Genomic DNA, 26,262 nt, shown 5'->3' with positions numbered 1-26,262 from the left:
TAAAACAAGGCTTTGTAGTCTTAGGGCTTTATTAATTTTACAAGATGGTTTCAGCACATTTACTAGTGTCTGGTGAAGAATTGTGATAATTAAAATTCAGCTGTACTAATTAAAACCAATGAATAAAGTCTTTAATGTTCTTTTCCTCACAATTTTTAATTTCCTTTTTGCTTACTCCTGACTTTGCAGAATTCTGTAATAGTCATTGGGGTTTTTACTGTCATTAGGGAAATTTATGAAGTTATATAGCTCAGGAAGCCTGAAGAAATCCTATATCAGTAATATTTGAATAAATTTAGTTTCCTTTGGGTCCGCTTTTTAAAATCAATGAATTTAAACTGATCAGTATTCTGAAAGTCAAACTTTCATAAGAAATTCTGACCGGTGTTTATTATTTGAATGTGGTAGGGTTAAAACTGAGTCTGTGTAGGCTTTCTCAAGTCTCAGGAATTAAAAGCTATATTTGGATATGAAATCAGCTAAATAAAAACTGCATAGAACACAGAAGGAAATTATACAAAATGCTAATATTGGTTGTCTCTGCTTGCCGAGATAATTTTGTTTTGTGTTTTTGTTTATTTGTTTACATTTTTCTACATTCCTAAATTTTAAATTTAGCATATAGGCAACTTAGAAAATTGCAATAATAGCAAGTGGGACTGATGCTGAGGCTGAAACTCCAATCCTTTGGCCGCCTGATGTGAAGAACTGACTCATTGGAAAGGACCCTGATGCTGGGAAAGACTGAAGGCGGGAGGAGAAGGGGACAACAGAGGATGAGATGGTTGGATGGCATCACCGACTGCATGGACATGAGTTTGAGTAAACTCTGGGAGTTGGTGATGGACAGGGAAGCCTGGTGTGCTTCAGTCTATGAGGTCAGAAAGAGTCGGACACAACAGTGACTGAACTGAACTGAACTGAAATGCCTTTAATGGACTTCGCTGGTGGCTCAGATGGTAAAGAATCTGCCTGCAATGCTGGAAACCCAGGTTCAATCCCTGGGTTGGGAAGATCCCCTGGAGAAGGGGATAGCAATGCACTCCAGTATTCTTGCCTGAGAATTCCATGGACAGAGGAGCCTGATGGGCTACAGTCCATGAGGTCCCAAAGAGTTGGACATGACTGCGCGAGTATCAAATGCTTTTAATGGTTGAGATTTCTGCCATAGATGGGATTTACCTTTCAAAGGCAGGTGTCAACTTCCTTTTGAACAATCCTTTCACATTTACAATGGAGGCATCCTTTGGAATATTTTGTTTTATGAATTGATATTTCATTTCTTTCTTTCTTTAGAAAGAAATTTTCCATCTATTTCTTTAGAACTCTAACTCATCAGGTCCTTTCTGAATTACCTTTCTGATAATTTGATATTGCCATTGGATAATGGAGCGTTTGGCTTCATGTTTTTAATTTAGTCCACCCTTGAAAATGTAGTGCTTCCTTGTGATTTATTAATAGTATAATATCAGTAATAACTTTGTAGTGCTGAATCATGTAAATGGGGGAGTTTTGAAGGAAATCAGATTTCCACCTGTCAATATATTGGGTTGGCCAAATTAACATCTTATGAAAACCCTGAATGAACATTTTAGCCAACCCAATAATTCCTAACTCCTCTCCCTACTCCAATAATAGTAGGAACTTGGTAAATGGTTTCAAATGAAATGAGAGAAAGAGTTTGGCTTCCCTGGTGGCTCAGAGGTTGAAGCATCTGTCTGCAAGGTGGGAGACCCGGGTTCGATCCCTGGGTTGAGAAGATCCCCTGGAGAAGGAAATGGCAACCCACTCCAGTATTCTTGCCTGGAGAATCCCATGGACGGAGGAGCCTGGTAAGTTATAGTCCACGGGGTAACTTTTTAAAGTCTATTTTTTTCTTATGGAAACCCTGAATGAACTTTTTGGCCAACCCAATAATTCCTAACTCCCCTCCCTACTCCAATAATAGTAGGAACTTGGTAAGTGGTTTCAAATGAAATGAGAGAAAGAATTTACTCCTGACTTCATGAGTATGTGATGAAGTTGAAGTCATGAGTTGTGTACCCAATAAGGATATGGGCTTTTGAATCTGAGAGCTGATTTCAGTTCCTTTCACTAGCTGTGTGATATTTGACACATTATTTTACCTCTCTGAGTTTCCTAATCCATGAAATATGGAAGGGAATTTTTACCTTTCAAAGTTACTTTGACTGGGTAATATGCACAAAACGTTTACCATGGTACTTGGCACACGTGGCCACTGTTGGAATAGAAGAAATATACCTACGGGTGGAAAAAGCCTCATATAATATTCTTGACTACCGAATTTAGGAAAGTCAACCTTTCTCCAGAATAATAATCAACTCTGACAGGAAGTTACGAACTTTTGTAATAGAGGATGTATTACAAAGCACTGTTGGGGTTTCGAGTCTTGTTAATGACACCAAGTGATCTTCTAAGCATGGAGTGAGTACCATTGCCCACACAGCAATTAACTTCACCCTTCATTAGTAATGTGCCTACAGACATGATTTCTTTTGCTTTTATCTTATCTCACTAGGATGCCATCCAAGAGAACACTTAAATAAAAATCCAGTTGTCATGTCTTGCTGTTAGCTGAGCAAATGTAGGGTAAACACCATTAAGGTTAAATGTGTTACACTAACCTCTGTTGAATGAGTAACAAGAAGGCCAAGAACTCCGTCTAAGCTAAGGAATAGCTAATTTTGAATGACAGAATGGAATCTTCTAAATTTAGAGCTGGGTTTAATGAGGGGTTTCAGGCATTCTTACCTGAAAGCACAAGAGAAACACTGAAGTCATTCCTTCATTTGGGGTCTGCGTATTACTTATAATTATGCTCCCTGTTCAGGATCACAATCGAGGATTTTAAAATATTTTTTTCTTCCCCCTTTTCCTCTTTCATTCTCATCAGGAATTATTTGCTAAGTCACTTCAGTCGTGTCCAACTCATTGCAACCCTATGGATCATGTAACCCACTGGGCTCCCCTGTCTATGGGATTCTCCAGGCAAGAATACTGGAGTGGGTTGCCATGCCCTCCTCCAGAGAAGGAATTATTTACTGAGCATCTATTATGGCCAAAATACTAAGCTAAAATTTGAAAGCCAAAGGTATAACAGAATTGCTGCTCCTTCATACCTATTTAGACAGTTCAGGTGGCTCAGACAGTATAGAATCTGCCTTTAAAAATGAGGGAGACCCAGGTTCAATCCCTCGGTTGGGAAGATCCCCTGAAGAAGGGAATGGCAACCCACTCCAGTATTCTTGCCTGGAGAACTTCATGGACTGAGGAGCCTGTCAGGCTACAGTCCATGGGGTTGCAAAGAGTCAGACACCACTGAGCAACTAACACAGAGAGGACAGAATAGCCATAGGAGGAGGTAGGTTTTGATGATGAATATCAGATAAATTTCTATATAAAATATTCTGAGTTGGCAGTTTAGTAGAGACTGAGCCTGTCTTTCCCTCAGACTCTAATAGATCAAAACACTTTATTTATCTTCAATTTTCCCAAATCAAAGCTGGCACTGCTACCTTAATCTACTTTTTTTTTTTTAAACAGGCATTAAAATTCTAAGGTGTCATCTGGAATTTGAGAGCCATGCTCCATTAACACTAATGAGTGACTTTTGGTTAAATCTTCATGGATCAGGCTGAACATTTCCCTGTGGGTACTGATTCACCTTTCATTTCAGTGGGCATCACACCAGCCTGCACTAAAATTGTTTGCATCATTTAACCTGTAAGGGTGTCCAACAAATCTATGATTTATGATTTGGAACATATCCAACTTGGTCCAGATTGTTACTGAAAATTTCCTGATTTCTTCCTTTCTGTTCAGGTCAAATAGAGGCCTGTAAATTTCCAGGCACTCCTTGTTTCCTGTAGGGCTCAGGTCAAAATACTTTATAAATGGGCTAATACGACTTCTAAAATGACTGTTCTAACAATAATGAAATCATGTAAATTTACTTCTGAAAGTTGGAGGTTCAAGTTAAACACCCATGACAGCTGGATATTTTTGTCTGTATATTTTGAAATAACTTTCAGATTCACAGCTATGTGGGTGGGCAATTATTAAAAATTCCTGAAAAATGCAAGGAACCTCCAAAAATCATATTTTTACTTCCTACATAATTCTGAATAGTGTTTATGTTAACTGTATCTACCTTGAGTGCAAACTTGATGTCAGGAACTATTGTTGAGATGTGTAATTAAAGGTGAATAAGAAGGTGTTAGGCTTCCCTGGTGGCTCAGATGGTAAAGCGTCTGCCTGCAATGCAGGAGACCAGGGTTTGATCCCTGGGTTGGGAAGATCCCCTAGAGAAGGAAATGGCAACCCACTCCAGTACTCTTGCCTGGAAAATTCCATGGATGGAGGAGCCTGGTGGGCTACAGTCCATGGGGTCGCAAAGAGTTGGACATAACTGAGCAACTTCGCTTTCTTTCTAAGAAGGTGTTAGGTTCTATGCTTTTGTCATGAACCTAATAACTTTGAGGCCTCAGCCTCCCACCACTAATGAATTTTCCTCTAACGCTCCAAGATTTTGAAACTTTGAATTGCTGGCGGTCAAGTGTGGATCTTTGTGCCCGTGTCTCAGCCCTTTGGTTTGGGGACCTGGTCCTTGCCAGAGTTTTCTTAACAAGTTGAGTCCCTGTTATGGTCTGACTGTTAGATTGGGAGCCATTAATACTTGGCAATTTTTCGCTGTCATAATGATGCTGAGGACTTTCCAGATAGCTTTTCCCGTTCTCTCTAGAAGAACTATGACTTACTTATTCCCTTTGATGGGGTTTTGATCAAGCAGACATTCGTCATGACCTTGATCCAGAGTAGGGACAAGACTTGGTTGGTTCATCTCTAGTCTGGGGATGACATATACAGTACTCTGTCTTGTATTCCCTAGGACAGGCTCACATGCTTGTCAGAGGTTTGGCTTTCTGATACAAGGATGAGGCTTTAGGAAGGTGGGAGTCATATTAGGATTGGAGTGTTGCCAGGATACATTTTGAGGAAAAACAGAGAAAAATAGCCAATTGAATTTTTGAAATAACTAAGCCAGTTGTGAAGGGAACAGGAAGTAGACAGATGAGGGTGTTCTGTTTTCTCTGGGCTTGTCTCTGTAGTACTCTCAGAAGTGAAAAGTGAAAGCTAAAGTTGCTTAGTTGTGTCTGACTCTTTGTGATCCCATGGACTATATAGTCCATGGAATTCTCTAGGCCAGCATACTGGAGTGGTCTCTCCAACCCAAGGATCGAACCCAGGTCTCCTGCATTACAGGCAGCTTCTTTACCAGCTGAGCCACAAGGGAAGCCCAAGAATACTAGAGTAGGTAGCCTATCCCTTGTCCAGAAGAGCTTCCCGACCCAGGAATCAAACCAGAGTCTCCTGCAATGCAGGTGGATTCTTTACCAACTGAGCTACCAGGGAAGCTCCTGTAGTACTCTCAGGCTAGGCACTTAATGTAAGTTTAGATTAGAAACAAAATGATGCTTTTCTGCTATTAAGTTTAAAGGCAAATAATTGTCTCACATCCAACTTTGTTCCCCATCTTTTTCTATTACACCTCCCACTCAACCTTAAAGAGAAAAAAAAGGAATTTCCTATAGTGTTTTATAGTTAGTGTTACCTCAGCAGTATTCGCCTTCAGAATAAGGGTAGCAGTAGTTGGGAAATATTCTCCTGTGGGAGTGATGAAGGTTCCGTGTCAAGCTTCTTTCTGCCTTACAGTTCTTGTGTTTGGGCTGCTCTTTGACTAAATCCTTCTCTTTGCCTTTGCTGAGGCTTAGACATGCCCCCCTCTTTCATGTTCTCCCTGACCTGCTCCATCTGAGCTGGGGTCTCTCTCACTGTCCCTCAGTCTCCTCAGACTCTGCCCACTGCTGCATTGCACTCATCACTCCTGGGAAACTGCCTCTCCCACCAGAGAGTAAGCTCTCGGAGGGCAGACACTTCTTACTGCTGTACCCTCAGGGTCAGCTACTGGTAGAGCTTCAAAATATATATAAAGAAATATTTATTTATTTTTTTATTTGGCTGTGGTGGCAAGTCTCAGGTAAGGCACCCAGGATCTTTTGTTGCCACTCACAGGCTTCTCTCTAGTTGTGACTCTGGGGGGCTCAGTAGTTGGGGCGGGTGGGCTTTGTTGCCCCAAGGCATGTGGGATCTTACTTTCTTGACCAGAGATGGAACCCACGTCCCCTGCCTTGGAAGGTGGATTCTTAACCACTGAACCAACAGGGAAGTCTCTCAAAAAATCTTTATGGAATCAGTGTATTCATTTCTCGCCTTAGGCTCTGTGTGTAGCCTCTGAGCCTCTATAAACATGCAGCTCTGCTCGGCCTGTTGCCCTATTCTGAGACGTGCAGTTTTTTGCATTTCTGAAATCGGGATGTGTATCAAAAATAAAGATTTAATAGGTGGTGGTTATCACCATCAAAGCTGAAAGTAAATCGATATACATCTTATAAGTCAGTGTCTCTTAGAATCAAGGACATTGTGGTAGACAGAATGTACATGTGTGCTAAGTTGCTTGGTCGTGTGCAACTCCTTGCGATCCTATGAACGGTAGCTCACCAGGCTTCTCTGTCCACGGGATTCTCTAGGCAAGAATACTGGAGTGGGTTGTCATGCCCTCCTTCAGGGGATCTTCCCCACCCAGGGATCGAACCCATGTCTCTTAAGTCTCCTGCATTGGCAGGCAGGTTCTTTACCACTAGTGCCCCCTAGGAAGCCCCGGTAGACAGAATGCCCACACCAAAGGTATCTGTGTCCCTGATACTTGTAAATATATGTCACCTTACATGGCAAAAGGACTGTGCAGATGTGATTCAGTTAAGGATTTTAGGATGGCAAGGTTTTCCTGGGCTTTTCAGACTGCGTGCCTGTGTACTTTTTGTGACCCAATGGACTATAGCCTGCAGATTGGCCAATGTAATTACAAGCATCTTTATAAGAGAGAAGTAGGAAATTCAGAGTCAGAGTGGAAGATTTTGTGATGGAAGCAGAAGTTGGAGTGATGCCACAGGATAAGGAAGGCGCCCTCTAGAAGCTGGAAATTCAAGGACATGGGATTCTTGCCTAGAGACTCTGGAAGGATCATGACTCTGCCAATCATTTTAGACATCCACCTCCAGAACCATATGGTAATACATTTGTATTGTTTTAAACCATTAAACTTGGTTGATTGGGTACAGCCATATTATTACAAGCAAGACATGGATTACGTTCTGGAAATTTAAAGTTTTATTTAATCTTTCCAACAAGGAAACATGTGGGTACATGTCCGACATCCCTGCCCCTCAGTGGGAGCATTTGGAGGTATGTTTCATGCAGCCCCCCCAGGGGATCCCCTTCAAGACTGAGCCCTAATTGACCTCAGTACTCATTAGCGACCCTCATACTGACTTGCCTTGCTACCTTGCCTTCAAGCTTCCTGGATTACTTCCAAGATAAACCTTTGGCATCCTAATCCTCACCTCAGGTTCTGCTTTTGGATGAGCCCAAACTGGGATGTCACCCTAGGTCAAGAGACTTGGCCCCAACCATCTTCCCCTCTGTCTTCCTCTTTGCTACCCTCTCTCTTGCCCACCAACAGCCAATTAGAGCAGCCATTACTCAGCATCTAATCTGTTCTGAATTCCTGCCTCCCTTAGGATGTTTGCACTTCTTCCAACTGCGTGAGTGCTCTTAAACTGGGTTAATCCTGTAGGTTCCCAATCAATGTCCCTCCATTATGGAGTTTCCCTGGTCCTCCAGACTATGAATGTTTTCCCCTAATCCTTCTGCACTTTTCATGGCACTGACCACACATGAAATGAGTTAATTATTTTGTGGGAGGATGATTATCTGTTAGTATCGCATGATGTGGGTGTCAGGTAAGATTTATGGGAAACTCACAGGCAGAAGCGACAATGTGGTGCATATGCCCCATCCTCTCAGCGGCTAGCTGAGATGCGGGCTGGGCTAGGCTCAGCTGGACAAATCATGGGGAGTGCTGCAAGAGGAGGACCCTGCTGTGCACCATGTATGGATTTATAAGGTAACTGGGAGGAGACAGGGTCAGCTAATGAACATACAATAGTGGAAGCTTCCTGGACAGAGATATGTACCAGATCTACCTTATTGTGCCAGAGCTTAGCTGGAAGTCTCATCCTAATTTTCTTCCTTCCTTCCTTGCTTTCTTTTTCTTTCTTTCTTTATTGTTGAAGTATAGCTGTTTTACAATGTTGCATTAGTTTTAGGTATACAGCAAAGTGATTCATTTGTAAATATAAAATCTATATTTAAATATATATGTAATCTATATTTAATATATAAATATAAAATCTATTCTTTTTCCATTCTTTTCCCTTATAGGTTATTACAAAATGTTGAGTATAGTTCCCTGTGCTATACAGTAGGTCCTTATCATTTATCTATTTTATATATAGTAATATACCGACTCAGAGAAGGCAATGGCAACACACTCCAGTACTTTTGTCTGGAAAATCCCATGGACGGAGGAGCCTGGTAGGCTGCAGTCCATGGGGTCGCTAAGAGTCAGATACGACCGAGCGTCTGCACTTTCACTTTTCACTTTCATGCATTGGAGAAGGAGGTGGCAACCCACTCCAGCATTCTTGCCTGGAGAATCCCAGGGACGGGGGAGCCTGGTGGGCTGCTGTCTATGGGGTCTCACAGAGTCGGACATGACTGAAGCGACTAAGCAGCAGCAGCAGCATACCGACGTGATGGACATGAGTTTAAGTAAACTCCAGCAGTTGGTGATGGACAGGGAAGCCTGATGTGTTGCAGTCCACGGGGTTGCAGAGTCGGACAGGACTGAGCAACTGAACTGACTGACTGAATGTACATATGTTAATTCCACACTCCTAAATTACCTTTAGTTTTAAGTGGAGAGCCCCAACAGTTGAAAAAAAAAGTTGAGTTCAGACTTCCAATATATGTATATGTATTTATGTTTATACATGTTTCACTGTCACATTAAATGTCAAATAGTAGCGAAGCTGACTTTCTTTATCGAGATAAGCATACACAAAATAAAAATAGACAAAAACAGAAATAAAATTTTAAAAATAGGAAATTGCAAAATGTCTTTGCACGTCCTAATAGATCATTTCATGTGTTTCCTGAGCGCACACACCGCGAGGTGATTACTGAGCTAGAGCAGTGCTTTCCTGAGCGACAGACCCTCTGGGAGCTGGTTAACATGCAGACTCTGGTTCATCGGGCCTGGGAGGGGCCTGGAATTCTGCATGTCCCAGGTGATGCCAATGGAATTGTTTGGGGAACCATACTTTGTGTGGCCAGCATCTTGCTGTCCAAAATATTCATAAGCCACTGAGATTTAGATGCTTGGGTTGAACAGATTGATAACGGCATCTTCTGTCATTTTGGAATGATTTACTCTGTCTCACATTTTGCTGTTTCCAGGTGGACTCAATGTGATGTGTATGACCTTCACTGCATCGTTGAATGATTGCCCATCGGAAAAAAACAAAAAGTGAAGGGCAACTGGGCAAGGTAAAAGTTTGTTGACTCTTCATTTCTCTTGGCCTTTAAGATCCAATTATCTGTTTTTCTTCCTCTGAAGGGATAGCAGAAACCCAGTGAGCCCCGTGAGCAGGCTCTGTGCTGGGTGCTTTCCACGTGCTGTTTCATTTCAGATCTGACTCTAATGGCAGAAACCAGTCTGAATACAAAGAGATCTGCTGTGTGTGTGTGTGTGTGTGTGTGTGTGTGTGTGTGTGTGTGTGAAGGGGGAGGGCTCAGCTTTCTCTTCTGACCCTCTCTCTGATCTGTCCTGACGGATGGACCAAACCATTCAAACTCCCTCTGCTCAGGGATGCAGCTGAGGGTTTCCCAGTTAGTGACAGAATCTGAGTGATTTGTAGGCATTTGTGTGCTGATTGTCTTGCCCTCTAGGCATGAACTGTGTTGTATCAGGAGGGCAAGAGGGTTCCAAATAGATTTAATATGCCTTGTATGAGCTTCAACCATCTGCCCGCCAGCTCTCAGTGTGAGCATAATATATGTTTCCAGAATCAAACACAAAGAGTCTGTTTTTTTTCCCTCTTTCTTTTTCCTTTTTTTCAGAGGCTTTTAGTTCAGATCATCTGTCTTTTCCTTGTCTTTTGGGGGTAGGCTACCAGGGTCACCCTTTCTACAATTATATTGGCTTTCAGTTTGTTTTCTGATTCCTCTGGCATATTTAATTAAATGGGTTTCCCTTTCCTGCTTGCCATGTACCCCCAACAGAAACATATCCTTGAAATTGGTACATATCCATGAAATCTTGTGATGCATCTATGAAGTGGTTGGAATTGAACTGCAGGCATTCCCAGTGAGTACAGATTAGACCCTGGACATCTGAAAATTCTTCCCAGGCTAAATCCGAATGCTGTTCTTCTGAATAATGCAACTTGAACCTCTTCTCTTCTTTCAGTGGAAATCGTGTGACTGTTGATGGGCCTGTTCTAGTAGCTATAACTGGTTGTAGGACTCAAGTTATTCCGGTGTTGAGTGTCCTTGCCCTGGAACCCTTGTATCATTATAGGGATCTTAAGCTCTGAAAGAGATGAAAGTAAGTTAAGCCAATCATAGAGTTCTTAACTTCAATTCTCACCTAAGTTACAGGAATTTAGCAGAAGATTCAGGAAGCTCTTTACATGAAAGTTGGGTGGGAACACGATTAGAACTCTCCTAGCATCACTCAGAAAGCGAAGGCTGGGCAGGGAGGGACTAGTGGAAAGTGAACTTTCAATATTCTCTTATAAAGGCTCTAGGGCATAGGGTTCAAAATTCTTCAGTTCTGCTTATTTTTATTTAGTCTGAAAAATTGGCATTGTTTGGTATTAGACAGTGTATGTTTAAAAACTGCTTCCCCTTTAAATGCATTTCACATTCAATTCTCCCTACACAGGAGGCTAAAAGAGCTCCACTCCTTGTTGCTCTTCTCGTCTAATGATGATGGGGTTTAGGGAAAGCACGTAGGCTCTGGAGGACTGCCTGCATGCTGGCCATGCTCCATCTCTTTCTAGCTGTGTGACCTTGGGGAGGTAATAAACATCTCCGTGCCGTATTTTTTTCTCAGTTGTAAAGTAGGGATTATGATAGTGTTTCATTATGAGTTGATGAAATGATCAAATATAATAATGCATAATAATATATGTAAAGTACTGAGCAAGTGCCTGCCACATAGCACCGTGTTGGCTACCATTACTGTCATTACCATGGAGATGAAGGATGGAGAAGACTGAAAGTGTGGATTCCCCATAACGACTTGTACTGTTCAGCTGTGGAAGACGTTGTCTGGACACATCTCTGCTCCTGGAGAGCTAAGAAGTCAGGGCTTGATGGCAAGGAATGAAGGAAATAGAAATAGTATTTTTTTTAAAGCTTTGGTTTAAGTGTGTGGCTGCCATAAGTGTGTGGTTGGATGGGAACCATTCCTTTCTTCCTTTCAGGCAGGATTAGCCTTGCCCTCTCCTCCTTCTTTTAACCCCCAGGTGTTTAGACTTGATCTGAACTTGAGTCATTTTTTGTTTTGTTTGTGATGCTGATGGAGCCTTAGGGGGATCTTGTCCAGAACTCACTGAGTGTCTGATGCAAAGCAGAACTGGGCCTCTGTGGGTAGTTAGAACTAAACAACCTTCAGGGGATGGCATGCTTTGGGCCAGAGCCCAGAACCTGTCCATTCACTGTCCCAGCTGTCTTTCCTGTGGACTTTTTAAGGACTGTGGCCACACCAATTAGAATGGACCAGTTGAAGGAGGGATATGGAGCAGTGAAATGCAAAGAGAGATGGTGCTTGCCTCGAGCCCCTTCTGCTCCTTCCCCCTACCCCATCTTTTGGATCTTTAGCTTTCTGGCTCCCATGGGACCTCTTCTCACATGTTCAGCTCTGCTTTTTCCTGATGGTTCCCTATCTCTGCTCCATTGCCTGTGGCCTCTATGGCCACCATTGTTCAAGGGGCAGGGGTGCCATGGTCATGACTCTGATGTTCCTTTGCCTGGTCTTAGCCACATTCCCGACTGCTGCTACCCATTGGTGCACTTGGCTCCAGGATTTCATATCAATGCCCCACTGGCTTCCCAAGTGCACTCTGGTTCTCCACCCTTGAGCTGTGGTACTTCAGGGTATGGCATAGCCTTGATACCACTGAGGGTTTCGTTGTTATGCAGTATTAACTGGTTGGATAGCATCAGTGACTCAATGGACACGAACGTGGGCAAATTCTGGGGGATAGTGAGGGACAGGGAGGCCTGGTGTGCTGCAGTCCATGGGGTCTCAAAGAGTCAGACACGACTTAGCAACTGAACAACAACATACAGTATCAGTCCTATCATTGTCATTGGCACCGACCTTGGCACTTCTCCCATAACCATGACAAACCAGACCCTTTCCCACAAGCATTGTGACACTTGTATTAAGCCCCAAACAAGTGACGTATAACTTATTCTGTTAGTCTCTTATCACACTTGTAATGCTGCAACTTTTCAATTTATTTATTTGGCATCTTCAGATTGTATGTTTCTCCATGAGTCAAAATACAAGTTCCTTCCAGGGTTGGGTTGGAAGAGGATTGATATCACACTGAATGACTTAACCCCTTACACAGCCCAACTTCTTTTTGTGCTGACCATCAGCCAATTATATTGGCCTACTTTGCCAACAAAGGTCCGTCTAGTCAAGGCTATGGTTTTTCCAGTGGTCATGTATGAATGTGAGAGTTGGACTGTGAATAAGGCTGAGCGCCGAAGAATTGATGCTTTTGAACTGTGGTGTTGGAGAAGACTCTTGAGAGTCCCTTGGACTGCAAGGAGATCCAACCAGTCCATTCTGAAGGAGATCAGCCCTGGGATTTCTTTGGAGGGAATGATGCTGAAGCTGAAACTCCAGTACTTTGGCCACCTCATGAGAAGAGTTGACTCACTGGAAAAGACTCTGATACTGGATGGGATTGGGGGCAGGAGGAGAAGGGGACGACAGAGGATGAGATGGCTGGATGGCGTCACTGACTCGATGGACGTGAGTCTGAGTGAACTCCGGGAGTTGGTGATGGACAGGGAGGCCTGGCGTGCTGAGGTTCATGGGGTTGCAGAGAGTCGGACACGACTGAGGAACCGGACTTAACTGAACTGAAGCCTTGAATCTTTCCTATACTAGAATATGTCTCCTTCCCATCCCAGACAGCCAGAGCAGGACTTTCTTCCAGGGAGCCCCTTTACAGCTTTTCAAATAACTAAACCTTGGCAGCTCTGAAGTACGAGGACTGAAACCCCAAGTTACTGCATCAGAGGAATAAGCTTGGCTGGGATGTGGGAGTGGTATCTAAAGGCTGTGATGCTGAGTCCTTCTCTGTCCCTTCATCTCCCCCCTCCCCTCTTTCTCTCTCTCTCCCTCCCTCACTCTTCCTCTCTTGCTTTCTCCCCTTTCTCATTTTTTTCTTTTGTTTTGCACCTAGCTCAAAGTAAAGCTTTTGGGGCATGATTTAGTGAAGATGTACAGGGCACTGAGAAAATGACTCAGTGGAAACAGCATGGGCTATCAGGCGATTTAGAATCTGAGTCCGACTCTGCCAGTCTGCTAGCTGTGTAAACTTAGGCAAAAACCTTAACCTCTCTGTGCCTCTCATTCTGTAAGGTTCTCTTGTTTTGTTGGGGGTTGGGGAAGGAGGAAGTCGTAGGTTGGACTAAATTCTCAAAAGCATTTTCTGATGGAAATGGGCTGTTTGCAGTTAGTGTTGGAAAAGTCCCAGTGTATATTAGACTTCCCCACCTACCTTCTTGGTAAGGCAGACAGGGGTGCCCAGACAGAAGCCACATGCTTGCTCATTGTACCAAGAAAGAAGTGAGGCAGATACTAAGTTTAAATCAATAGTATTCCTGGAGCACTGAAGATGGAACTGTTTTCCCCCAAATTGTTTTGATTGCTGCCAGTAGCTGCTATTTGGTATGAAATCCATTCAGATCATCAAAAACCAAAGAACATACAGTGCATGAAAAGATGCTGTAATTGGCAACATTGTAACTCTATATGGTGTGTGATCTTAGCTGGGAGGAAGGGAGGGTTGTTAGATAACTTGTAATCTAATTTTCTTTGTTGTAAAATAGAATGTTACCATTGTATTCCTGTGGAATTATAATTATACCATCTCAGCCAAGTTGAGCTGCCTTTCTCAGGAGGTGCTTAAAGAGCTCAATAGACATCCATTCAGCCTTGTAAACATAGTAAAACCTGGCTTGCTTGTATTTCTCTCGACTGAAGACTCCTATTAGCCAGCCTCTCCCCTCATCCTTCCTATGGGGAAAAATGATTTTAATGCTGGCGAACCCGACATCCCAAGAGACACTGAAGTGCCTTCTGAATCATCAAAGAATAATGAAACCTTCCGTAGAGTTTCAGTGTTAATTGCAATTTATGACAGCCTAATTTTTTGAAAAGTGGTAATTCACGTGTTGCATAAGTGATAATTAGTTGGAATAGTTGATTAATCAGACTGCTCTATTTTCTGACCACATTGAGGTACAGTATTTACAGTAACAGCAATACTGGCTCTTTCTCAGTGTCATGAAGGAGGCAGGGTAAATGAAAGTAGTATTCTCTATTTTATCATCATTATTATTTTTTTAAAATTTATTTATTTTTTAATTGGTGGGAAATTGCTTTAAATTTTGTGTTGGTTTCTGTTGTAGAATTGAAATCACTCATATAATTAAATATATATATATTCCTCCCCTCTTGAGCCTCCTTCCCCTATCCCAGTTCCACCCCTCTCGGTCATCACAGAGCACCAGGCTGGGCTCCTTGTGTTATTTAGCAACTTCCCACTAGCTATCTATTTACACATGGTAGTGTATATATGTCAGTGTTACTTTCTCAATTCATCCCACCCTCACCTTCCCCTGCTGTGTCCACAAGTCTGTTCTATGCTAGTTTCATACCTTTCTTCTATATTCTATATGTATATGTATTAATATTTGATACTTATTTTTCTCTTACTGACTTACTTCACTCTGTATAAGAGGCTCTATGTTCATCTACCTCACTAGAACTGCCTCAAATTCGCTTTTTATTGCTGAATAATATTCCATTGTATATACAATATCCTTTATCCATTCATCTGTTGATGGACATTGAGGTTGCTTCCTGTCCTGGCTATTGTAAATAGTGCTGCATTAAGCAGTGGGATACATGTGTCTTTTAGAATTGTGATTTTCTCAGTGTATATGCCCAGTAGTGGGATTGCTAGGTTTTATGGTAGATTTACTCCTAGTTTTTTATTTTTTTAAGGAATCTCCATTCTGTTTTCCATAATGGCTGTATCAGTTTACTTTTCCAACCAACAATGCAGGAGGCTTCCCTTTTCTCCACACCCTCTTCAGCACTTATTGTTTGTATATTTTTTTGTGATGGCCATTCTGACTAGTGTGAGGTGATACCTCATTGTAGTTCTGGTTTGTATTTCCCTAACAATGAACATCATTTCATGTATGCATTATTATTTTTTATTAAGGTATAATTGACATACAATACTACGTTAGTTTCAGATGTGATATGGTCACTACTTACTGTAGCGTTCTATACTGTTCTATAGTGTTCTACACTGTTCTATAACTAAATGTAGTTATAGAATTTCTTTACTGCAATAAGAAATTTTAAGATTTACTCTTAGCAACTCTCAAATACACAGTACAGTATTTTTAACTATAGTTATCATGCTACACATTACATCCTTATGACTTATTTATTACTTTATAGCTGGGAGATTGTACCTTTTGATCCTCTTCACCCACCTCAGACCCCCCACCCTACCCCTAGTCCCTGCCTCCGGCAACCACCAATCTGTTCTCTGTATCTATGAACTTGGTTGGTTTTTGTTTTTAAGATGTGAGAACCCAGCACAACCAAAATAAATAAATATTCAAAAACTTTAAAAAAATCCCTATCAAGCTACCAACAGTATTCTTCACAGAGCTAGAACAAATAATTTCACAATTTGTATGGAATACAAAAAACCTCGAATAGCCAAAGCTATCTTGAGAAAGAAGAATGGAACTGGAGGAATCAACCTACCTGGCTTCAGGCTGTACTACAAAGCCACAGTTATCAAGACAGTATGGTACTGGCACAAAGACAGAAATATAGATCAATGGAACAAAATAGAAAGCCCAGAGATAAATCCACGCACATATGGACACCTTGTCTTTGACAAAGGAGGCAAGAATATACAATGGATTAAAGATAATCTCTTTAACAAGTGGTGCTGGGAAATCTGGTCAACCACTTGTAAAAGAATGAAACTAGAACACTTTCTAACACCATATACAAAAATAAACTCAAAATGGATTAAAGATCTAAACATAAGACCAGAAACTATAAAACTCCTAGAGGAGAACATAGGCAAAACACTCTCTGACATACATCACAGCAGGATCCTCTATGACCCACCTCCCAGAATATTGGAAATAAAAGCAAAAATAAACAAATGGGACCTAATTAACCTTAAAAGCTTCTGCACATCAAAGGAAACTATTAGCAAGGTGAAAAGACAGCCTTCAGAATGGGAGAAAATAATAGCAAATGAAGCAACTGACAAACAACTAATCTCAAAAATATACAAGCAACTCCTACAGCTCAACTCCAGAAAAATAAATGACCCAATCAAAAAATGGGCCAAAGAACTAAACAGACATTTCTCCAAAGAAGACATACAGAGGGCTAACAAACACATGAAAAGATGCTCAACATCACTCATTATCAGAGAAATGCAAATCAAAACCACTATGAGGTACCATTTCACGCCAGTCAGAATGGCTGCGATCCAAAAGTCTACAAGTAATAAATGCTGGAGAGGGTGTGGAGAAAAGGGAACCCTCTTACACTGTTGGTGGGAATGCAAACTAGTACAGCCACTATGGAGAACAGTGTGGAGATTCCTTAAAAAACTGGAAATTGAACTGCCTTATGATCCAGCAATCCCACTGCTGGGCATACACACTGAGGAAACCAGAAGGGAAAGAGACACGTGTACCCCAATGTTCATCGCAGCACTGTTTATAATAGCCAGGACATGGAAGCAACCTAGATGTCCATCAGCAGGTGAATGGATAAGAAAGCAGTGGTACATATACACAATGGAGTATTACTCAGCCATTAAAAAGAATACATTTGAATCAGTCCTAATGAGGTGGATGAAACTGGAGCCTATTATACAGAGTGAAGTAAGCCAGAAGGAAAAACACCAATACAGTATAATAACGCATATATATGGAATTTAGAAAGATGGTAACAATAACCCTGTGTATGAGACAGCAAAAGAGACACTGATGTATAAAACAGTCTTATGGACTCTATGGGGGAGGGAGAGGGTGGGAAGATTTGGGAGAATGGCATTGAAACATGTAAAATATCATGTATGAAACGAGATGCCAGTCCAGGTTCGATGCACGATACTGGATGCTTGGGACTAGTGCACTGGGACGACCCAGAGGGATGGTATGGGGAGGGAGGAGGGAGGAGGGTTGAGGATGGGGAACTCATGTATACCTGTGGCAGATTCATTTTGATATTTGGCAAAACTAATAAAATTATGTAAAGTTTAAAAATAAAATAAAATTAAAAAAAAAGATGTGAGATTGCATGGTACTTGTCTTTCTCTATTGGACTTATTTTACTTAGCATGATGTCCTCAAGGTCCATTCATGTTGTCAAAAATAGCACAATTTTATTCTTTTTATGGTTAAATAATATTCCATTATATTTATGTGTGATATTTTCTTTATTCATTCATCTGTTGATGGAGACAGTAGTATTCCATATAGCCTGGCAGGTGTACATTATTACTCATTATGGGCAAATGGTCATTTCCAGAACTTATTCTTCAACTTTTGCATTAACTTTTAAAATAAATGAGAAGAGAAAACTGGTAAATTATGCAAACATATTATGTTTGCTTCTTATGGCTTTGCAATCCCCAGGGTCATTGCTGATAACTAGACTATTAGCTGTTACAGTAAAGGTGAGTAAAACTGAATTTTGTATGATATTTAGCAGAGCCTCTTCACAGAGGTTTCTTAAGGGGAGTATCAGTGCAGTAGACTTAGATGTGTTAATTGGTCCATTCTAAATGTGTTACGAAAGGGATAAGCTCTTAAGTCAGTTAAGATTTAACTTGATAACTTTTAAAAATGCTCAAGTACTTAATAATGGGATCTTTAAACAGTATTAGAAGTGGGGTTATAGTCAGGTTCACTGCAAAGGAATAGAAAAATTCAGGAATATGTAAGAGGAAATAAACAAAACCCATTATTCTATCACCCAGAGAGAACTATGATTGCCTTTGGTATATAGCCTCCCGTTTTCTTCTTATGTGTACATGCAAACATTTTACAAAGTTAGCATATACGACAGGTACTATATGCTGCCACCATACAACATTACATAAAGGACATTTTCTAGGTTAGTAAATAGATTCTTTAAAAACATACTCAATGCTGACTGTATTCATGAATCATAATTTATCAATACAGTCTTCTATCATCAGACTTCAAGTGGTTTACAGATTTTGGCTTTATACTGCTTCAACAATTTATCTTTGCTTATTCATTTGCCGATCCATCCATCCAATGAGTTTTTACTGAGTACAGTGTGCCAGGCGCTGGGTCAGTAATTAAGGACATATCATTAATCATAATCCTCCTAATGGTTAACATTTAATGGCACCCCACTCCAGTACTCTTGCCTGGAAAATCCCATGGATGGAGGAGCCTGGTGGGCTGCAGTCCATGGGGTCGCTGAGGGTCGGACACGACTGAGCGACTTCACTTTCACTTTTCACTTTCATGCATTGGAGAAGGAAATGGCAACCCACTCCAGTGTTCTTGCCTGGAGAATCCCAGGGACGGGGGAGCCTGGTGGGCTTCCGTCTATGGGGTCGCACAGAGTCAGACACGACTGAAGTGACTTAGCAGCAGCAGCAGCAGCATTACCATTTCTAACTATGGACCAGGAACTTTATGAGTATCTTAATTATATGAATAGGTATTAGTATAATAATCATTCTAATAAGTTAGTATAATAATATTAACTAATTAAATCCTTATGAGGTAGATAAAGAAAACAAATAAGGAAACAGAGGTTTATCTAACTGAAGTGACTTGGTCACTTCAAGTTAGTACTTGCAAGAACCAGAATTCAAATCCAGGCAACCTGTCTCCAGTCCTGCTCTGATAACCGCAGTGGCTACTATGTCAGTAAAAAGCACACTCTCTTGCCCCTATGAAACAATTTTAATTGTAATACTCTTAGAATCATTTTATTTTTTTAAAATTTGATTTCTGAATATTTTCTTAAGATAAAGTCTAAAAACAGAAATGCTGAGTCAGGGCTTCCCTGGTGGCTTAGTAGTAAAAAATCCAGTTGCCAATGCAGGAGACACAGGGTTCGATCCCTGATCTGGGAAGATCCCACACCCTGAAGAACAATTAAGCCCATGCATCACAGCTATTGAGCCTGTGCTCTAGAGCCTGGGAGCCACAACTTGTGAAGCCCGTGTGCCCTAAAGCCCATGCTCTGCAACAAGAGAAGCCACTGCTGTGAGAGGCCCTTACATCGCAACTAGAGAGCAGCCCCTGCTCACTGCAACTAGAGAAAGCCCATGCGCAGCAACAAAGACCCAGTGCAGCCAAAAGTAAATAAATAAAATTATGTAAAAAATCTAAATTACATTATAAAAAAAGAAATGCTGGGTCAAATATTATGAATAATCCTAGCGATTAATACTGTGGTTAAGATCATAAATGAAGGAGGACCAAGGATGAGAAGACTGTCTTTCGATGTCTCTATCTATCCATCCATCCATCCCTCCATTTGTACATCCATCTTGGGTTTCTGTTGTTGCTCTACCATCAGGGGAGACAGCAGGCGATAGATGTAGTAGTGATTCAGACCTGGGCAGGCTTGGAGATGGTGTGGGCAATGCTCTTCCCATCAAGGCAGAGTCAGTGGGTGGCTGCCCTTCAGGAGTGTTTCTCGTGACACTATATGATGCAGGATGGCAGAGGGGAGGCATCAGGGATATGAAGAGCTCTTCAAAGGCATGAGTCTAGATCACAAGTGTGAGTGTACAGCCCCTTAAGGTGACTGTCATTGCAAGAAAATGCCTCTACCTCACACCAGTCAGAATGGCCATAATCAAAAATATCTACAAATAGTAAATGCTGGAGAGGATGTGGGGAGAATGTAAATTGTTACAGGCATCATGGAGCACTGGACTGCACTGTTGGTGGGAATGTAAACTGATACAGACATCATGGAGAACAGTATGAAGACTTCTTGAACAACTAGGAATAAATCTTCCATATGACCCAGAAATCCCACCACTGGGCATATGCCCTGAGAAAACCATAATTAAAACATGTACCCCAATGTTCATAGCAGCATTTACTATAGGCAGGACACGGAAGCAACCTAGGTGTCCATAGATAGAGGAATGGAATAAGAAGTTGTCACACACACACACACACATACACACACACAGTGGAATATGACTCAGCCATAAAAAGGAACAAATTTGAGACAATTCTAGGGGGGCGGATGAACCTAGAGCCTGTTTTACACAGAGTGAAGTAAGTCAGAAAGAGAAAAACAAGTATCGTATATTAACACATATATATGGAATCTAGAAAAATGGTGCTGATGAACCTATTTGCAGGGCAGGAATAGGAACTGAGACATAGAGAATGGACTCATGGACACAGCGGGGGAAGGAGACGATGGGATGAACTGAGAGAGTGGCATTGAAATATATACATTAAAAAGGGGAGGGGGCTCAGATGGTAAAGAATCTGTCTGCAGTGTAGGAGACCGGGGTTTGATCCCTGGGTCAGGAAGATCCCCTGGAGAAGGGAGTGCATTGAAATATATACATTACCATGTGTAAAATAGATAGCTAATGGGAAGTTGCTGTGTGGTGAAGGGAGCTCAGCCTGGTGCTTTGTAACAGCCTAGAGGCGGGGGTTGGGGTGGGAAGTGGGAGGGAAGTTCATGAGGGAAGGGACTTATGTATCCCTATGGCTTATTCATGTTGATGTATGGTGAAAACCAAGACAGCATTGTAAAGCAATTATCCTTCAATTAAAAATAATAAAAAAGAAAATGCCTCTATTCACTAAAAATCGCTGGTTCAGTTAAAGGTTTTCTTATTTCAGTTAGTATTTAATATAACCTTCCTTGTTCCTAAACCATAAATTACTCATATATGGCAAGTGACTCTCTATAAATATTCTTTCTGTTCCTTAAATTTCATATTTTTTCTTAAGTTCTACTCCCCAAATGAACATTACCTGCTCTTTGCCAACTTTCTGTCATGTAGTATCATGTAATAGCAAAAACACAGACCTGCCTGGCAGTTGAACAACGTTTAATTCCTGTCTCTGCCACGAACCTGCTGTATGGTGTTGGCCAGTCTTTTTAATTCTTGATTCTTACCTTTAAAGTAATACAGAGTTGTAACGACAATCACATGAAGTGCTATGAGCAGAAAAAAAAATAACAGTTAACCTCTATTGAGTTATTTTACATATCACAAAATAAGACACTGTTCTCAGTGTTTAAAATGCAAACGTGTACTTATTCCTCAGAATAATCACATGGTAAGCTGGATTCCAAATAGCTCTATGGCTCTCACCCCTGGTTTTCCTTCTGTGATTATGTTACATTATGTGGGACTTTGAAGATGTGATTACGTTGACTAATCAGTTGACCTTAGGACAGAAAGATGATCTAGGTGGGCCTGGATATCATAATTGTGTAATCCCTGAGCCTCTTTGAAGTGAAAAGTCTTCTCTGGATGTTTGCAGAAAAAGAAGTTAGAGAGATATGAAGCATGAGAAGGACTCAAGACGATTGTTGTTTAGAGATGGAAGAGGTCACGAGAAGGAATCTGGGCAACCTCTCTGAGCGGAGGGTGGGCACTCTGCTGACAACTAACAAGGAAACAGGGACTACAGACCTATAGCTGCAGGGAATTAGAGTCTGTCAATCTATTTGTTTTAAGAAATAATTATTTTTTTTGGTTGCACTGGGTCTTTGTTGCCGCACACTGGCTTTCTCCAGTTGCAGTGAGCAGCTGTGGTTCGTGGGCTTCTCATTTTGGTGGCTTCTCTTGCTGTGGGGCACACGGGGTTCAGTAGTTGTGGTGTGTGGGCTCAGTGGTTGCAGCTCGTGGGCACCTAGTGGTCCTTGTGGGGCACGGGCTTAGTTGCCCTGTGGCATGTGTACTCTTCCCACAGCAGGGATTGAACCCGTGTCTTCTGCATTGGCAGGTGGATTCTTAACCACTGGACCACTAGGGAAGTCCAAACCTGAATATTTATAGCTAGAATACAAAAGACAAAACCAGAGATGTCAAAGAAACTTTATTTTTGATGATCTCTTTACTGCAAAAAAACTTGAATGAAAAAAGTTTGAGAAGCACTGAGCTGATATATTCAAAGTAATTTACACATTCCCTTCATATTCTATTCCCTAAATTTACAGTGAGTTTATTGTACCAGGCAGAATTCTGGAATGGGAATCAGGAAATGGACCCAGCTATTCATCACCATCCATCCAACCACCCATCTTCTACTCATGGTGTCCAACAAGCATTTGTAGGGTGCTCCTAAGACAATGTGATTTGATGAAGTAACACAGGCTCTGCTAGTTCTGTTTCCTTGCATTTAAAACTAACTAGGTGATGCAACAAACCTCTCTCTATTACCAATGGGATGCTATGTTCTTGTATGTGCTGACCTCTGGGTTTGACAAGGTAGGGCAGTGTTTCTCCAAGTCCAGCCTGGGTACCTACCACTTGGAGCAGAATCTCCTGGATGCTTAATAAAAAAGTGGATCCTGAGGTTGCCCCAAACCCTCTGAATGCGAAACACTGGAGGTTGGAGCCCAGTACTTCTGGTTTTAAACAAGCTCTCCGAATTATTCTCATGTACACACTTCAAGTTCCAAATGTATAGCTGTGTTGTTGTTCAGTTAGCAAGTCCTGTCGGACTCTGCGACCCCATGGACTGGAGCTCGCCAGGCTTTCCTGTCCCTCACCACCTCCCAGTTTGTCCAAGTTCATGTTCATTGAATCTGTGATGCCATCCAACCATCTCATCTCTGTTGCCCTCGTCTCCTTCTGCCTTCAGTCTTCCCCAGCATCAGGGTCTTTTCTGGCTGCAAAATAAATATGTAAGGTAGGTTCCCGTGTCCTAAAATTATCTCCCTTATTAGAAGACAAGCCTCACAGGTTTGGAAAGAAAACAGGACCATACCTGTGTGCATCAACCTCCTGGCCATGTCCATCCGTCTCCCGCCCCACCCCCACCCCAGCCAAGGTTGTGATTATGGAGCATATTTGTGCCCAGATAGCTCCCTATCTGTGTCCTGTACCTGCAAAGTCACCTTTCCCCTTCTGGGGCAGTGCCTGTCCCATGCATGATGAGGGGTTACAGGGAGAATGTGAGCGGGAGTCCCCCTCCCAGGCTTCGGGAGCCTTTTCCCTTCCCGAGGGAGGGTGGGGCCGGCGCCGGGCGCCGAGGGAGCCCCTGCGGGCAGCGCGCGCCTGGCAGCCGTCACCCGGCGGGTCAGCCGCGGCCGGAGGCAGCCTTTCCCACCTCCCTCGGCGCGGAGAGGGGAAACCGGAGAAGTGGGTCACCCCGGCCGGCCCCGTCCGCCCACCCTCCCTGGCCTCGCCTCCCGCTCTCCGGCCGAGCCTCAGGCCTGGGCCGCGGCCGAAGCGGTGTGGCTGGAGCGGCGGCGCCCGGGGCCGGGCCTCCGGTGCCCGCGCCTCGGCGCTCTGCCCGCCAGTGCCCTTGCCCGCGCGCGGCGCCAGTCCTGCGGCGCGTTGGCCCTCCCGCCCCGCCCTCGGCGGGGCCCTTCCCGGTACTCGGGCGAGAGTGACATTCAGCGGGAAAGGCTAGCGCAGACGGCGGCGCCCGGCTCCCGGGCGGACCCGGCCGCGCGCACTCGCACCCCGCACGCCGGGCGGCGGTGGCGGCCGGGCGGCAGGCGCGCTCCCCCCGGGCCCGGCCCCGCCGCGGGCCGCCCCCAGCCCCGGGCCGCGCTGGCCGGCCGGCTGCGGGCGAGACCCGGGCGCTCGGGCCCCCGCGCAGCCGAAGGACGGATCCGGCGCCTCGGGAGAGCCCCTGCCTCATATGGCAAAGTTTCTCGCCAAGCTCCTGGGCTGCACGTTGCCGAGCAAGGGCGCCTCTCCCATGTTTGAGGTAGGTGGAGGGCGTGTCCCCGCGGCGCGGCCGTCGGCGCGGGCGGCGACCCCTGGCCAGGGCCCTGGACCGTCTCTCTTGTTGGTTTCCACCTGCAGGTCTGGGGTGGGGCGCGAGGATGGCCGGGGGTGGGGGTCGGGGGGAAACCGGAGCCCAGGGAGCCTGAAATCCAGCTCCTCTGAATCTCGGTGAAAATTTTGTTTTCCTTCCCTAGTAGGCAAACACGTTTTCTGTTAATCGAGTTTTGCGAGTTGCTCTTTCACTAAAAGGCCAGGAACGTCTGAAAATGAGCGGGTACCCTGCAGTCCCTCTCTGCTACCTACTTTGTTTCTGGCTTTTTCCTTTTCATCTGAAAAAACCCCAACCCCAAACAAACCAGGACGTGCAATCTTTGGGTCGGAAGGGTTCCACCTTGCCGCCCTCCTCCGCTCCCCTCCCCCAGCCTCCCGCACAGCGCCAACTCCATTGAAGTTAACTCCTTTCTTCTTTCGGGAGTAAGATCCCTTGGGGATGAGAAGGGTTAAAAATGGGATTTGCCACATTAGGTGTACGAATCGCAGTGCTGAAGGCAGGTACATCTAATTGCTCCCACCTGTCTGAGGCGGCAGCGATGCTGCGGTGAGCATCATCTGCAAGCCGGCGTGTAAAAGGAGGGTGGCGGGCTTCTCCGCCTGGGGCGAAGGGTGGCACCGACTGTTTTGTAGGAAACCCATGGGGGCCACTCAGTAGGGACAGTGTCACAGCTCCCCCAACCCCACCTCTAGAACCCTGTGTGTCCATTGGCTCTGTCTACTCCACCTGCTGACTGCCTGACTGCTAGGCCTGGACCAGAGGATAGTGGCGGTGGCCAGGTTAGCCTGCACTGCTGTGCGTGCCTGTGTGGTCCTAGGCCCCTGCTAGCCTCAGGCTGCCTCTGGAGTGCCTCCGCCCTCAGTCCTCAGTTTCCTGACTGGCCAGAGAGAAGCTGAATTTGGTCTCTCTTCTCAGGATGCAGGAACTCATCCTTCAATAAGCCACCTCTTCAGGATTCCGACTTTTGAGTGTCCTCCCTGACTGCCGCTGACAGCTATAGGTCTTCTTACCTTCTGAGGCCCTGTGGTCCCATCCCTTTATTTTTGGAGCTCAGACTGTTCAACCCAGAATCTCTGCTGCGTGATAAAACCGTCTTGAAGCGGGGAGATCCCGACAGTAGTTGTTGGAGAGGAGCTGAGAAAATAAGAGCAGACGGGAGAGAAACCAGACTGAAATGCCTGGGTACATGGTAACCTGAAATCTAAGATATAATGAAGAGGCTGGAAAAGTCAAGTTTTCCAGGTCTGCAGCTAACATGAACTGTCTCCTTTGGCACGCAGCATCTCTGCCCATTTGCTTCTCTGTAAGGGCTTTCCAGGTGGCACTAGTGGGAAAGAACCTGCCTGCCAATGCAGGAGATGTAAGAGATGTGGGTTCACTTCCTGGGTCAGGAAGATCCCCTGGAGGAGAAAATAGCAGCTCACTCCAGTATTCTTGCCTAGAGAATCCCACGGACAGAGGAGCCTGGCGGGCTATAGTCTGTGAGGTCACAAAGAATCGGATATGACTGAAGCAACTTAGCATATTAGCACGACCTAAAGGTTAGGCATCATTTGAGGGTTGTTGTGGACACCCGAGGTACTTCTTGAAAATGACTTTTCTCTTTGGCTTTCTCTTCACTTGTGTTCGGATTTTTGTTCTGAAGTTACCAGAACCCATGCCAAGCAATTTCAGTTGTACATGCTGCCTTTTAATGGTATATGTCTGCCTGTTTTATCTTCAAGCCAATAGATGCCCCACCTTAATTTCTTAAAATAATTGCCTCTCAATCATGGCTGGGAGGAGGGGGCCTCAGAAACTAGTCAGAGACCTATACATTTATTTTCAATACTTTTATTTACTTATTTTTGGCTGTGCTAGGTCTTCGTTGCTGTTCCGGCTTTTTCTCTAGCTGCGGTGAATGGGGGCCACTCTGTA

At 43.6% G+C, this 26,262-nt stretch overlaps 1 protein-coding gene and 1 long non-coding RNA gene across 2 annotated transcripts in view; both read left to right on the top strand.

Moving 5' to 3' along the window:
• The window catches only part of LOC112447111 (uncharacterized), a 40,313-nt gene extending 30,641 nt beyond the window's left edge, over window positions 1–9,672 (top strand). The window contains exon 3 of the long non-coding RNA XR_003035204.2: window positions 9,439–9,672. This is a non-coding gene — a long non-coding RNA (uncharacterized lncRNA). The remainder of the gene's footprint in view (window positions 1–9,438) is intronic.
• A 14,432-nt stretch (window positions 9,673–24,104) lies between these two features.
• RASGEF1B (RasGEF domain family member 1B) overlaps window positions 24,105–26,262 on the top strand; it is a 660,869-nt gene continuing 658,711 nt past the window's right edge. The window contains exon 1 of the mRNA XM_024993100.1: window positions 24,105–24,273. Within this exon, the coding sequence (XP_024848868.1) occupies window positions 24,205–24,273 (69 nt within the window). The 5' untranslated portion in view covers window positions 24,105–24,204. The remainder of the gene's footprint in view (window positions 24,274–26,262) is intronic.

Source organism: Bos taurus, chromosome 6 (assembly GCF_002263795.3).
Source record: "Bos taurus isolate L1 Dominette 01449 registration number 42190680 breed Hereford chromosome 6, ARS-UCD2.0, whole genome shotgun sequence".
In the NCBI taxonomy this organism is placed as follows: domain Eukaryota; kingdom Metazoa; phylum Chordata; class Mammalia; order Artiodactyla; family Bovidae; genus Bos; species Bos taurus.
This window is presented reverse-complemented; position numbering and strand designations above follow the sequence as displayed.